The sequence below is a fragment of the Dunckerocampus dactyliophorus genome, chromosome 1 (genome assembly GCF_027744805.1).
Source record: "Dunckerocampus dactyliophorus isolate RoL2022-P2 chromosome 1, RoL_Ddac_1.1, whole genome shotgun sequence".
NCBI lineage: Eukaryota > Metazoa > Chordata > Actinopteri > Syngnathiformes > Syngnathidae > Dunckerocampus > Dunckerocampus dactyliophorus.
The window spans coordinates 2,572,755-2,588,303 of record NC_072819.1 but is presented as its reverse complement, the minus strand read 5'-3'; the positions used below and the strand labels follow the sequence as shown (position 1 = coordinate 2,588,303).

Sequence of the window (15,549 nt, the reverse complement as noted above, 5' to 3'; positions counted from 1 at the left end):
GGTGGGGGTAGTCTACATCTGTAGTCACAGCCGTCCTTCACCAGTGTGGGCAGCATCGGCAGCAAGGTGGGTGAAGTGTCTTGCCCAGGGACACAACACCAGTAACTAGACCAAAAAGGCATTACTTTACATTGATGAGGCAATAGCCACCGCAGAACAGGAAGTAAAAAAAGAACAACAACATAACACGTGGGTGGATATTATGTCTTATTTTCTCTTATTATGTCTACTATATTGGGTAATACAAGTGCAACGGTGGCTATAGGGGTGTTATTTCAAGTCTAGAGGGCTCTAATAATGTTAAAAAACATATTTAGAAGGTCGTAAACACGTTTTCGATGCTATAACTACTAAAATATTCCATTCACAAATAAGGAATCTTACTTTACGGAAATTCACTTATGACAGTCGGGTCTGGAGTCAATTAACCACGATAAACGAGGGGTTACCGTCCTGTGTTCAAGGACAAGGCAGGCTCCCATAAATACTCTCGGCTGCTGTAGAGCTGATCTGCTCTATTGCACTGCAGAGTAGGGGAGGGCGATGCTGCAAATGTTGACCCGATAACAAGGAAATGCGGTGCCAGTATTGTTGATTTTACTTGAAAACTTTTGAGATCAATGAAGGATATTTTTTTTTGCCATCACGTTGTAGATAATGACTATAGTCAGAATAAAAGACAGGACAAAGATTTTTGGAGCAAAAAATGTATTTACTTATTTGTGAACATATTAACAATGAATAAACCAGTGTAACAATATCCTTCTATTTTCTATGCCGCTTATGTTTGAGCAAAATAAAGGCAACAGCGCAAAATAACTCAACAACTTTAAAACTCTCCTTGGTCAATAACATATTCCCTGAGTGTCTAAGTCAGGGGTGTCCAAAGTACGGCTCGTGATTCATCATTGGCCCATGGCATTTTGTAAAAATACAATTAAACACAAAAAAACCCCCAGCAAAAATGGGAAAAATACAGCAAAAAGTCACACTACTAATACTTGATAACACAAACATTTGGCTTTAAATATACGTAAATAAATAATCTTTGAAGCCTTTTTATAAAATTAATAACAGAAATAAAAATATCAAAGTGATATATCACATCCTTTGATGTAAACAATATACAAACATAGCAATATCAACAATGTAACAATATGAATAAAGCAACGACAACAAAACTACAGACATATGTGAAAAATATCAATCTCATCACGCTAGTATCGGTCCGATGCTTATACTACCATTAGTATCGATATTTAGAGTGACCTGCCTTCCTGATCCCGATTGCAGTCTGTGCGGTCAGTCAAATGTATGGAACAATTGCGTGTGTGTGTGTGTGTGTGTGTGTGTGTGTGTGTGTGTGTGTGTGTTTATTCCAAAAGTGAGGAAAAAGTGAAGTGAAAGTGAAAGCGGCCCACTGTGAATTTTCCAGATTACCCACCCCGACCCTGCAGTGTGGTTTTACTTCTAAGACACTTTGATGAAGCAATGATCTCCTTGGTGCATGCGTGGCATGAGTCACCCCTGCGGTTACCGTAAAATATCTGCAGGGGGCGCTGTTGGACCTCAACAACCTCATCATGGCGCCGCTCAGGTTGAAATGGACGCAGATGATATTACAAGCAGACGTGTGCAGCTGACAGTCAAACAGATGAATGAAGGGAAATCATTATTCACTCTCAAGTCTTACTGGGAATGAAATGATTTAAGAAAATATTCCGGTCTGGAACAACGTGTTTGACTCGTTTAATCAGCTGCAATTACAGCATGTAGCTGCACTCTCATTTATCAGAGCCGCTGTGCAAATGTTACATTTGTTCAGCAAGTTGAACAGCCCATAAGGTATGTTATAAGCTAAGTTATTTTGTCCGTGTTATCTGGCAGCTGAAAATCACTCATAAGGAAAATGTGTTTCAATGAGGCGCCAATATTATCTCCCATCTTGGCATTCTGCTCAGGTTTGCAAATCCAGGAGTCATGCTGTTTGTGAGAGAACGAGAGCCAGTTGCATCCCGAGAGACGGAGTTTGAGTGAACAGAGCGAGGAGTTCTTCAGGGGGAATATGAAATGAGGAACATAGTGGAGCTGCTGCTTCTGCTGCTGTCTCTGGCCCAAGTTTTTCAGGAGGCACCAATAGTCAGGACGACCAGGTGGGCAGAGAAACGGCCGACAGTAGTTGAGATTTGGGGGTGTATGACGGGTTGCTACAACTATCTTTCTAAACGGTCAAAGTTAAGTCACTCCATGTCCGACATGCCTGAAGTTGTGGTATCGTCCGGTGCCCAGAGGACAGACTGTCATGCAACCGTACAAGAACTGCACTGTTGGGACTCCATTTCCCATCATCATCCACTACACTACATCTCCTTCCACAGGAAATTGCTTTCTGGGTGTTTGCACAAATCCTCCCTGGGTTTGTTTCAATTTGATTCTCTTTCTTTTTCTTGCTGGGCCACTTTGGCACATCGGACATCACCACCAGGGATTGTTGCTTGGCATGGCATGCACACAAACTCTATCCATGCTCCTGTACGGCATTGTTCACCTGCCTGTTACAAAAACGTTAACCAGGTACGGATGCACGAGGGGTAAAACCATGTACTGTTTGGTCGGCCATGCAGGGACAATCCACCTAATGGACCGCTGGTTTTGCGATACACAGTGTGTGTGTCCGAGTGCGTGCCTTTCCAGGCTAGCAACAAAGCCTTCCCCGCAATGTAATGTTCCCTTTCCTACACTCGATGTACTTCAAGTGAGGAATAGTCTGCCGAGAAGTGACTGACTCATGAATGCTTGACAAAGACTACAGCTTCACTGAGTCATGAGTGCTCGACAAAGACGACAGCTTCACTGACTCGTGAGTACTCGACAAAGACGACAGATTCACTGAGTCATGCGTACTCAAAAAAAGACTTTCACTGACTCATGAGTACTTGACAAAGATGACAGTTTCCTGACTCTCTGTTACTTGACAAAGACTCGTGTTTCACTGACTCACAGGTACTCGAGGAAGACTCAAGTTTCACTGACTCATGGGTACCCGACAAAAACTCAAGTTTCACTGACTCACGGGTGCTCGCCGAGCATCTACAGCTTGGCTGCCAAACATGGTCGCCATGCGCAAGTTTTTGCGCATGCGCTTTGTGACGAGTAACTCAAGTGAATCGAGTACATGATTCACTTCAGTGAGTGACTCATAAGAACTGGAGTTTCCCATCAGTACATGAACGGCAATGACGATATACGTATTTGAACTAGGTAGCCCAGGGATTAATACCAAATATAAAAACACCAACAACAAACATCTGTCATGCCATTGACTCGAATGTGATGTGTTGAAAAGCGTCTGAGCATCCACAACACGAGCGTGTCTGCTGTTGTCATTCTGCTGTGAAATGGGCGCCTGGTGTCGCGATGCAAAAAGTACTTGAAAATCTGGCGTGAAGAACCGTGCCGTGTATCCTTTTAGTGGATTTGTTGCTGTGTCACAGATTCAGCTTTCATTTCCTGAATCAATGACCCGTTGTCTGGGATTTTCACCACATGGCTTCTGATTGCAGGCAGGTTTGAGGTTTGAGCTGAACTCGGATGACTGTGTACTTATTGGCTACGAGATCCTGCTAATCAGTTCTGCCTCACGGTGTCGGGGCCACCAGATCCCACCTGACACTGGCCGCTGAGTGGGCATAGGGGAAGGCGATGGCGTGACATGCCATCTGTTGTACTCCTCACATACCTTTGCAAATATTCAGCAAGACACACTCATTATTTTCCATGGCATTCGGACAAAATACATGTATTGGATCTGAAGCGGACATTCAACATACACGTTGTTACGGAAAAGGCCCAAACTGAATTTCTCATAGTGGGACTAACACCTGGCTAAGAGAGTGATATCAATTTATTCTACCATCTTAACGCCTAAGCTAGCCTAAGCTAGTTTTCCCTGCAAGGTTTGACTCGTAAGTACAAAAACTCACTAGACCAAGAAGAGCAGAGAAGTATCGACTGCCGTTTTTACAACACATTTGCCAAAATGGGTAGCAAATTTTAGCACACAGTTTTTAGAGGGATTTGTCACAAAACAAAACAAATTGACAAACAAAGCAAACATATGGTATCAGCATCAGTGTCTTCATGCCTTATGCATGGTATCCATGCGTGAACAATACACGAGCCTCCAGCTAGGTGGCAGCAGTGCTCAACCTAATCAACCACCTGCGCTTGGGTTTAAATCAGACTTAAATAAGCTGAGTTCACAAACTTAACTTGGAAATGGTTTAAGCTGTTGCAGGTGTTATCTTTGGTCATTTTATTCGTCTGTTCTGATCATCAGGTGATTGTATGCAGAATGCTGGTGCCAGCAAGCCATACAGTGATTCGTACAGACAAATATTATCAGGTTCTCAATAGTATTCCATTCAATTCGGGGGGGCTCGGAAGGTTTTCTGTCCCCTGCGGGGGGTGCACAACAGAAAATAATTGAGAACTGCTGCTCTAAGGGATTAAAAACAAGATAATGAACTGTTTTCGTGTGGAAAAATGGCAGTGTGCTGTGGAGGTCTTGTCTATTGATTCCATATGAACTGGAAGAGTACAAGTCGAATTCAATGCCTGCGCATGTAAATGCAAGTGATACATTAGTTCATAAATCTTAAACTTGTTAATTGCTTGTCCTTCAGTAGAAGTTTTGTTTCTTTTTTAAATGATACATTTTGGCTGGTTCATAAAGCAACATATAATCTTCTAGAACGAAGACCTAAGGACAAGCAGACAGGAGTGGAATTCATCATCATCATCATTGCGTGTTACTAATTGCATAGTTATTCACTCTTGTCTCAGGATTAGACGTTTGCACACAAAGCACACACACTCAGTGAGCGCTCATTTTGCTCATATAATATATCTCAGCGAAAACTACGGTTTCTCAGGTACAGCGTGGAAGAACAACTTCATATAGGACAATCTTCTGTTTTGGGAGAGCTTTGGTTCCAACTTGGTGTCGAGTCGCAGTACGATAACAACTTTTGCTTCTGCTACAAATCATCGTCGATAATCGATATCATTGACAACATATTTTGAGACCACTTTTGTTAGTACGAAGCGTTTGTCAGGACGAAGGCTGTGTTGGACCTCCACGACCAACTTATATGCACACCTGAAACACAACCATCCTTTTCAGTTTTCCCAACTGGGAATTTATCGAGGGTGGCATAATTATCAACTACCCAGGAAACATCATGAATGTGTTTTTTAATTGCCCGTGCATGTTGCAAGGCACACCGCACAAAACCAAACACCCGTAAGTCAATAACTTCACGTTCTGTTGTTGACACAAACCAAAAAGCTCAATTGCTATCAAAACAGGGCTGTCTGAGGGGCTCTTTGTGGCCACTTATCAATTAGAGATGAAACAAAAAAATCAAAAATTGTTACACGAAAGTCATCAAAAATGTTTGGAAATCCAATGCAGTGGTCTGAGAAGCGTATTGGTATGCTGCTTCCATTAATTAGCAAAACAAAACAATCACACTCGAGTCAGTGGAGCAGGCGGCGGTCTTGCAAAGGGAGGGTTACGGCCGCCTCGCTGATCTTGGCTGTGTTTCAGTCGAGTGCGGAGGAGGATGAAGGCCTGCACCTTCGCCTTTCTCAGCGAGAGATAGCAAAGGCCCCTCAACGAGCGCAGCCCACATCTGGAGGGTGGACGCGGGGAAGCGATGCTGAAGTGAGCCGCCCACGTGGCCATCGGAGACGGAGGTGGGGGAAGCAGACGCGTCACTTTAGATGTTTGTGGAGGCTGATCATTCTGGTTTTGATGGAGAATTGCTAGTGATGCCTCATATCCAAATTAAAGGCGTTCTTTGAAGTGAGGAAGAGGCCTGGAGTGACCTCTTGATTGACTTCTGTCAAGGAAGCAGCAAAACCTGTAAGTCACAGCTGCAAGGGGAACGTTCACTTTTATATCTGCTTTATGTTTTATAGGTTATTTTTTTTATTATCAATATTATTTTCATCTGCAGCCATTTCCCAAAGGCACCTCAAACAACACACTACAACACCTTAACCCAGGGGTGTCTAAAGTGCGGCCCGGGGGCCATTTGTGGCCCATTGTTGTTTTTCAATTGGCACATTCTAAAAATAGAAAATAGAAGAAACTAAAAAAAAAAAGAAAAATCAGCAGTAATTTTAATTTAAGCTATTATTCCTAATTAGTCCCAACTTTACAAGAATAAAGTTGTAATATTAGAAAAAATTGCATATTTCAAAATATTAAAGAAAAAAGAATTTAAAAAAAAATCGCAATGTCATGAGAAACAAACAAAACAACATTTTTTGAAAATTCTGCTTGCAGAAAAAGTTATAATGCAGTGAGAACCAAGTCAAAATATGATGGGAATAAAGTCAGAATTACGACAAGAAAATTTACAAAAAAGGAAAAAAACAGCTGTAATTTTACAAGAATAAAGTCAAGACATGACAAAAAAAAGTCGTATTCACAAATCAAACGTCTCAATTTTACGAGAATAAACAGAAATAATGCAATTTTAGTAGAATAGACTTAAAATATCAAAGAAAAAATGTGTTATTTTGTAAAAGAAGAAAATTGCCATTAAATTGCCATTAAAAATCCCATTATTGTGAATAACTACTGAGCTAATATTGACATCATTATGAATCCAATTGCTAATGCTATGTTTTCATGGTCAAGAATGAATATGTAGATCAAATAAATGTAGGACTAATATTTAAGGTGTAAATCCCAGCATGGGACGGAACTATGGCGCTAGGCGAAGGTCTCCGCTCTCAGAGTGCTTTTGTAGTTTTTCAGTTTGTGGCCCTCGGTGGAAAAAGTTTGGACACCCCTGCCTTCTGTGACCCGTCAGTCAAAGCTGCTTCCTCAGCTGCCGATTCCCGCCCCAGACTGCTAATGGCAGTGTGTCTGTGGAGGTTAGGTCCTTTGGGAAATGTAACGTTTTGGTGTGCGTGTGTGAAGTTGATGAAATGAATAGCTAGAGGCTGTCATATATACACTTTTACGCAGTGGTGTAATGTTTTCCTGCCAGAAACTCGTGAAAGGCCAATGCCAAATGACTCATAATTGATACTGAATCAACAACTCTGTCCAAGACTCCACAATATGATGCTCCATCTGCTTAAAAAGCAGACGCACAGAGTCAGGAAGAGCGATGAAAAAACTTCAGCTTCATGTCATGGGAAAAAAAAAAATCATGATTCAAGTTGCTTTTTTGCAGATTCTACACAGTTTTATTTCTATGGTGAGAATACCTTAAGGACATTCATTTTCCTGCTGGTGGGCGAGTCCAAGTCCATTTGACCAGTCTGGTTTGGGAGACACAGCTGTCAAAAGTGAAACGATCAGAGACCGAGAGAAAGACCTCTCTGACCTCCCCACATTTGCCGGAGAGCAGTAATGTGAAACTGACAGTAAGAACATATTAAACTCCATCCTGGCCTCTTAACTCCGGGGTTCGGCTCATGAGTGACTTTTACTCGGTCAATTCCAAAAGTGAACAACTGTGTCTCAAACTATCAAATGCTATTTTTCCCCCAGCAAGTCTAACCCTCCACCTCTGCTTTCTGACTCGACCACAAAACTCCTTCAACAAAAATGCTGCAATAAAGCGATGCCCCTGGTTGGCTCGCCAGTGATCCTCCCTCTGGAGTGTTTCAATCTTCAGACCGCAGTCCCTCCTCCAACGGGCTGCTGTGTAATTGCTTGTCAGAGCTGTCTGCGTGCCTGTTCCTCTTCTCGCCATCACACACCTGACAAAAACCACATATTTATGCACAAAAATGAAATTACAGACAATGTGAGCCTTGAGGCCTGGGAGGTGACGCCTGCAATTGAGCTGTCCGAATAAATGACTGACACTCGCTGTGGGCTCTTTATTAATACACAAAAGAGGAAAAATGCAGACAGAATAATGAAAAATAACAGAACATTCAGCTGCCATTCATGGATTGGCGCCATTCTGCGAGCCAATCTTTATTAACTATTCTCAACAAGAATACTTTTGTTTTGCTTCCATTTTTCATGAGCCAAACTCAAAGATGGAAAGCAGGCGTGACCAAACCTTTCAAACTTTTTCCACTCAGGGCCACATACTGAAGAATGAAAAGATGCAAGGGCCACGTCAATATTTGGTGAAGCAACACATGCTAAGAAGTCATATATATATTTCTAGAAAAACTGCATCTCAGCTTGGTAATACACAGTGGTGTGAAAAAGTGTTTGCCCCCTTCCTGATTTCTTATTTTTTGCATGTTTGTCCCACTTAAATGTTTCAGATCATCAAACAAATTCGAATATTAGTCAATGACAACACAACTCAACACAATAGGCAGTTTTTAAATGAAACTTTTCATTATTAGGGGAGAAAGAAATCCTACATGGCCCTGTGTGAAAAAGTGATTGCCCCCCCCCGTTGAAACATGACTTAACTGAGATGAATTGAGATCTATCAGTGTGGAAAAGGTTATAAAGCCATTTGTAAAGCTTTGGGACTCCAGCAAACCACAGTGAGAGCCATTATCCACAAATGGTGAAAACATGGAACAGTGGTGAACCTTCCCAGGAGTGGCCGGCCAACCAAAATGACCCCAAGAGTGCAGCGACGACTCATCCGAGAGGTCACAAAAGACCCCACAACAACATCCAAAGAACTGCAGGCCTCACTTGCTTCAGTTAAGGGCAGTGTTCATGGCCCCCGGGCCTCACTTTCTATGTACACAAAAGGCATATCTTTCTCAAATATTGTTCACAAATCAGTTTAAATCTGTGTTTGTTAGTGAGAATTCATAATTCATCCACCTCACAGGAGTCACATATCAAGATGCTGATTAGGCAGCATGATTATTGCACAGGTGTGCCTTAGGCTAGCCACAACAAAAGGCCACTCTAAACTGCGCAGTTTACTGTGTTGGAGTTGTGACTTTGGTCACGCCTGGTCTAAAACATTTAGCCAAAGTGTTTTTTTACTGCTGATTTTAGAAATAATGAATACAAATATGAATGGATATGGTTACAATTGTGTTGTGCATTATTCAGGGACATGCAGGGGAATCCTACAAGCCACATGACCAAATCAACGATATGTTCCAAGAGGAATCGTGTTAGCCTAAATTGTGTTCGCCCCAAACATTTGAGGGGGAGGTTGTGGCTGGGAAGCTGATGATTGATATTCCCATTAGCCACCTGACGAGGTGAGGACAAGGCTCAGATAATGAATTGTGACACATTAATGAGATGGTCCAGGACAGACAATACTCGATCAGCTCGCTCGCCACTTCACCTTTGGTACCAGTGAAGGAAATTGCAGTCACATACGAGTTTGGTGTCGACTGCAAAGAGCAAACATCAATAGTCGCATGGAAGCTTAAATGCATGCAAAACTTTCCTACATCAAAGACTCTTCTTTCTTTCCACGCACGCTGGCTAGCACACACATTCCCTTGTTAAAATGAATATATTGATTTTTCTCACCATATTTCTGCATGGTAACTCTTATATAACTATTACAGTGGAACCTCTGTTTTCGTACGCCCTGGTTTCCGTAGGTTTCGGTTTGGGCAGAACATTTTTCGTACACTGTCTCGGTTATTGTACGGCCAAACAGTGCATGGAACAAACCAGTCGAGTGTCCAAACAAAGCATCCACACGTTGGTGACTCGGTCTCTGTGAAGAATGGATAGTGGTTCTTTGAGAGTTGGGACACTACAGATTCCGACCAGGGAATCCTTTAAGCCTCTTTATTATGTGTGTGTAGGTGCTTTATTTGTTCATAGGATGCACACAGAATAATGAACATCTCTGTATCTGTCTCCTTCCTTCCTCCTTTCAAGCACTGTGCCATGCCCTGACGAGGCATTCAAACCCACTGAGTATTAGAACACTGAGTGTTAGAAGAATCAGTGCCTTTTCAATTTAGGCTTCAAAAAAGTTTAATAAAGAAGGTGAGAAGCGCTATCTAATTCAAGAAAGAAGTCGTAGTAAAGTACAAAGGTATGGTCTGTTACAGCAGGACTGTAATGTAAAGGTTCTTAGTTAACACAGGTTGCAGGGGGAATGGTTTAACGGAGACACATAACAGATAGTGATCTGGGCCAGTGTGTGTAATGAGGTGAGTGAAGGTATTAAATAAAGGTATAGGTCCAGTCATTTATCTTTCTTTCAATCAAATACAGTAAAAATGGGCAAATGGTGATTAATCATGATGAATTAATTTGAAAACGGTGATTAACTTGAATTAAAGAACTGATTAAAGGATTTTAAAGAATTCGACAGCCCTAGTATTCAGTGCAGTTTCATTTGTTGAAGAAAAATACACATCAAACTTCCTCAGTTCTCACACTTTTGTGTCGGTTATGGACACCCCCGAGGACATTGTGTGCTATTGTGTCTGTTTTCGTCTGCCTATTATATGACTATTTTGTAGTACTCAACTGATTTCTGGCTCACTGAAGCGTCACACTCAATAAGTTTTTCAATAGAGACCACAGGGAGCTCATATGCCATGTTTTCTTCTTGCAGATATTTGACGGTATTTACAGTATTGGCACACTTAGGCATGTACTGTTTGCCTGTGTGGGCGTATTGATATAAAAACCCTCCCTCCCTCGCAGATCCTTGGGACGCCGGCCACCCAACTGTGCTCCCGGAGGACCTCATTAGAATCAGCAGAGAGGAGAGGCCCCCAGACAGGGTCAGGACAAACTGCGGCACACGTGCTGCATAGTGATGCCTTCCGCTCTGTCTTCACGTCTCTTTGCTTTCGGCTACATGTCAGTGGGAGCGGGCCGACGGCAGATGAGCGATTGGTTCGCACAGTCACTTGACAACCGTCTCACACACACGCACACACACAAAGAGCGCACGCGTACATCCGCTGGTACTCAAACAGTTCTTCGAACAGTTCGCCAATAGAGATGTGTGACCAGAGAGTTGTCACCTCCCTGTCAGTCCCTTCCTGTGTGATGCGTGATAATAAGAGGGGGCGGCGGGGAAGGTCACAAGCGCACACAAACTACCACCCACACAACCCTCATTAAAAGCTCATGAATTTCAAGTGCATTCCACGTGTGTTTTCTTTGCCTCGTGCACACTCCTTTCTTTGGGTTTACGTGCAACAGTTGTTCAAGTGAGATGACCCCCCTCGCCTAAAAATAACATTTGCAGATAAACAGTTGGAAATACATGTTTCTCTTTTTTTGCCACCAGCATTTTTCCAAGTAGAAATAGTAACACTCGATGCTAAAGTCTGACTTCCACTCTGAGCCACCCGAGGATGGATTACGGCGAGAGACGCTATTATTGCTCCTCAAAGGGTTTATCATCTCAAGGCTACCAGTGAGTGCAGTCCAGTCCTGTAGCAATATTAGCCAATGAGCTAAAACCCCTGCATATTGTCCAGCGCAGCTCTTAAGGCGCCAGGGAGTGAGGTTTACACAACCTACTCTTGCACAGCCACACTAGCTGCCATCCCCTTAAACCTCACTCTCATTCAGGTCACGGCACCTACGTATCAGTGGTCAGTGGAGAGTTAATTCGAACTGCACTAGCCAATGAGCCATTGGCCAGCACAGCTCTTAAGGCATCAGGGAGTGAGGTTTACATAACGTACTATGGCGCAGCCACTAGCTGTCACAGTGCTGTCTACAGTATGAAGCCCGATACATCACTTTTCTTTCTGGTAACGATATTTTCAAGCACACGTGACTTGAAAGACTTAGTTTTGACCAAAGTGGTTTGCTTCGTAAACACAAAACTCACTTGAGAGCCAGTTACGGCAAAAGTTACATGAAGGAAGTAAGAGGTCGCCCGGCTTTCCTTTGCCCAACATCCCGTCCTTGATCATGTCTCCCAAGCGCAACATGCCCGACAGCAGTGCGCCAAAGGAAAAGGAAACCAATGGGAAAGTGAAACCGGACATCGTAAAAATGCTCGGAAAGGGGAGAAATGCAGAGCAACACTGGTTTTAAGCTCGGTCCAAGTACCATGAAGGATAAAGGTTGTATCCTTCAAATGCCAAAAATGAAAGGATAAATGAAATGGCGCCCCCTGCTGGTGAAAAATCATTTTACATTTTTCATGACCGTAACATTCCACTTATATTACACGGTGGCATGGCTCAGGTTGGTGATTGGTTGTCTCCCAAATGGTTGCTGGTTCGCCTCTCGGTACTCGCCAATCATTCTCCATTCTTACATTCCGACATTTCAAATTCCGCCGTTTTTTGTCCACTAACTATTCCCATATTTCTCATCTGCTTCAAACCGATCCAACACTGAAGTGTTCAGCTATTTCAGGACATGTAGGCTATCTAGCCGGACTTTTCTCTAAATTCCCACACATTTCCCGTAAGTTTCAATGTCACTCCCTACTAGTGGAAATTGATCTGACATGAAACGCTACATGAAACACTACATTCTGCTTATTCTGTGCACGGTGGCATGGCTCAGGTTTTAGAGTGATTGTCTTCCAGCCTGATTGTTGCTGGTTCGATCCTAACTAGGTGAACACATTTCAACACATCCATTTTCCATGCCGCTTGTATCTGGGATCGCTCCATCATACCCCCGAGACCCATTTCAACACATTGCTCCGATATTTCAACATTCATTCTTCAGTTCAATTACTTCTGAAATTGCTTCACCTAGTTTAGGCATAAACTCTGAATTACACAAAACACCAACTTATAATAATGCATCATAGGTATGGAACTCCTTTATAAACGAAGGACATCCTTTGATTGGGAAAACGCTCTGAAAGATGCTGGGAGCGTGAAGACCGCAAGTTTGGATGAAAGGACCGAACAGACGGATGGCATGCCTGCGTGGCAGCAACCGGAACTGTTGGGTTGTTGTTTTAAAACAAGCCTCACTCTCCACCGCCGTGTAATTAGGGAGGCTGCAGAAAGAGTGATTGGATGTCACCCTCAGTGGTGGCTCTCCACTGCCTGAATGTCAACACTACCTGAGACCTCCTGTCTGAGCGAGAAGCACACTCAATTAGAGACGCCCCGTCACTGCGGGAGACAAACACGCTGACACATTTACAAAGACATGAGAGAGAACGGGCACACCGGCACACACAAACACACACACACTCATCTTGATTCATCACAGAGGTAGCCTCATCGCCGCCTCGGGTGATTCTGATAATTAAAACACAGCTTTTGAGGACATAAAAGTAACTACTGCTTACTGAGCCTTTTCTCCGCTTCCTCTGCGGGGAAAAAGCACTCCCGGATGAAAGTGGGTGCAGGTAGGCAGCGGGGAGACGCTCCCGCTGCTCCAGTCAGACAAATCAAAGTGTTTTGAGTCAAGGGGCAAGATACCAAAGAAGACTTTTTCTCTTAGTTTCCGTGCCAGCGACATCTGAGGCAGTTTTTGCTCTCCATGAAAGTGTTTTTCCACTTACTTAAACTTGAATGGAATGCACAGCCATGGCCCAGTTAGCTGAGAAGAGGATGGACATGATCGTGTAGACACCCTCATGTTTACTCACCTGCACAATGTGACATCCAATAAGAAGCCGTCACCCGCCTCGCAAACACGCGTTTCACAATCATCCTTGAAAGACATCTGAGGAGCGTGTATAAAACATGCACTTAATAAACAGAAAGCGCTTGTTTGAAAATGACACATTTTTCATTCAAAATAAGCCCATTCATCTAACATCTTGCTCGTCTCTATTTCACGGGTGTCCAAAGTGCACCCCCGGGGCTATTTTCGGCCTGCGTCTTTTTCTTTTTTATTGGCCCTGCGGCACAATGTAGAAGAAAACAAACAAACAAAAAACAACAGAAATGGAAAAATTTGAGCAAAAATGCAGAATGAGAAGACGGAAAGCTGAAATGTGGATAGAAATAACTAATAATAATAATTCCCGGTAAAATGTTGCTTCGAGATAATAAATTGAATTTATTAATTTTTTTGACGATTCCTTACTTGTGTAAGTATGACGTTGGCCATGGCGCTCTATCTCTGCATTGTCTGTAATTCGTATCTCGGCTTTTGTTATGAATTCATGAATAATAAAGTTGTTCCACACAGCCAAAAATACATTCTGTATCGAACTGGATGACACAATTTCAGCAGCAATTGCGTGTGAATGTTGAGGCTGAAGTCAAACGTAGAATGAATGTTGAAATGTGTTGAGATCTATTCACCGAGGGAGGAGCTTGGGAGACTACCAAAGTGCAACAAGTGCAAATTTGTCTCTTTGTCTGGAGGAATTTGAAATGTTGGAAAGTAAAAATGCACATCGAGGATCAAACCAACAACCATTTGATCGGGAAGCCACTGCTCCACCTCCCGAGCCATGGGAGCCAGGGAAATGGTGGTGGACTTTAGGAGAAACAGGACACACCCAGAACCTGTTCTCATGAAAGGTGACCGTGTGGAGGTGTTTCACATCTATAAATACCTGGGAGTGCATCTGGATGATAATCTGGACTGGACAGCCAACATGGACGCTCTATGCAGGAAAGGGCAGAGCCGTCTGTACTTCCTCGGAAGGCTGGCGTCCTTCAACGTAAGCAAGAAGCTGCTACAGATCTTCTACCAGACTGTGGTAGCTCGTGCCCTGCTGTATGCAGTCGTGTGCTGGGGGAGCAGCCTCGAGAAGAAGGACGCCACACGCCTGGACAAACCGGTGAGGAAGGCGGGCTCTGGCATTGGCACTGAGCTGGACAGCCTGGCATCTGTGGCAGAGCAAAGGACACCGAGGAGGCTCCTTACCATCATGGACAACCTGCATCATCCAATGCACCGCATCATCTCCCGACAGAAGAGCAGTTTGAGCGGCAGATTACTATCACTGCCCTGCTCCACCGAAAGACGGAGCAGATCAAACCGTCAAAAACCTAATAATACAAAAACTGAGGTTTGACTGCACATGGAAGTTATCCGGTGAGGGATATAGAGATTCATGAGGAATCTGAGCAAGCTCTCCAACAGTTTCTTCCATCCTGTTCAGCATCATTTTCATTGACAAATGATGTGTTTTTTTCCTGACCATCTGCTTGTCTCCAGGAATCTCTACATGTTAGGGATTTAGCCTGCCGGGGTGACTTACAGTATATGACGAAGCGAGCGGTTCCGAGCAGCATGGGTGGCAGGAAGCCACTGATGAGTGCGCGTGAGCTTGTTGAAAGGATTCTCGAACACAAACTGAATCACGGCACTCTTTTTGTTCCTCTGTGATTCACACACAGGACAGTGGCTGGTCTTCTTACATCTGGGGCGGTGAATCAGAACGACACAATAATAAAACAATGGAGTCGCAAGTAGACTGTGAAATAGTTCCCAGGCTTCATTGCACCCACAGAAACGTGCACTTAATGAATTAGTGTTTCCTTGTTTCTCATGCTCTGCAGTGTGCCTCACGCTCTTGTACTTCCATTCAGGCCTTCCTCAGTGTTGCCTTGGACTTCCCAGCAGCCAACACGGCACTGAATTGTGTGGAAAAGTTTCCACCTCCTCATCGCTACCACGGGCTTAGTGTTATCTCATCGTCCAAC

At 43.4% G+C, this 15,549-nt stretch overlaps 1 protein-coding gene across 2 annotated transcripts in view; it reads right to left on the bottom strand.

Annotated features, from left to right (window-relative positions):
• Positions 1–6,441: 6,441 nt before the first annotated feature.
• Positions 6,442–15,549, bottom strand: part of LOC129180454 (receptor tyrosine-protein kinase erbB-4-like) — a 239,326-nt gene continuing 230,218 nt past the window's right edge. The window contains exon 27 of one of the 2 annotated variants that reach the window (XM_054774983.1): positions 6,442–7,788. In XM_054774983.1, coding sequence (XP_054630958.1) covers positions 7,781–7,788 — 8 coding nt within the window. In that variant the 3' untranslated portion in view covers positions 6,442–7,780. The other variant, XM_054774977.1, reaches the window with a different exon arrangement.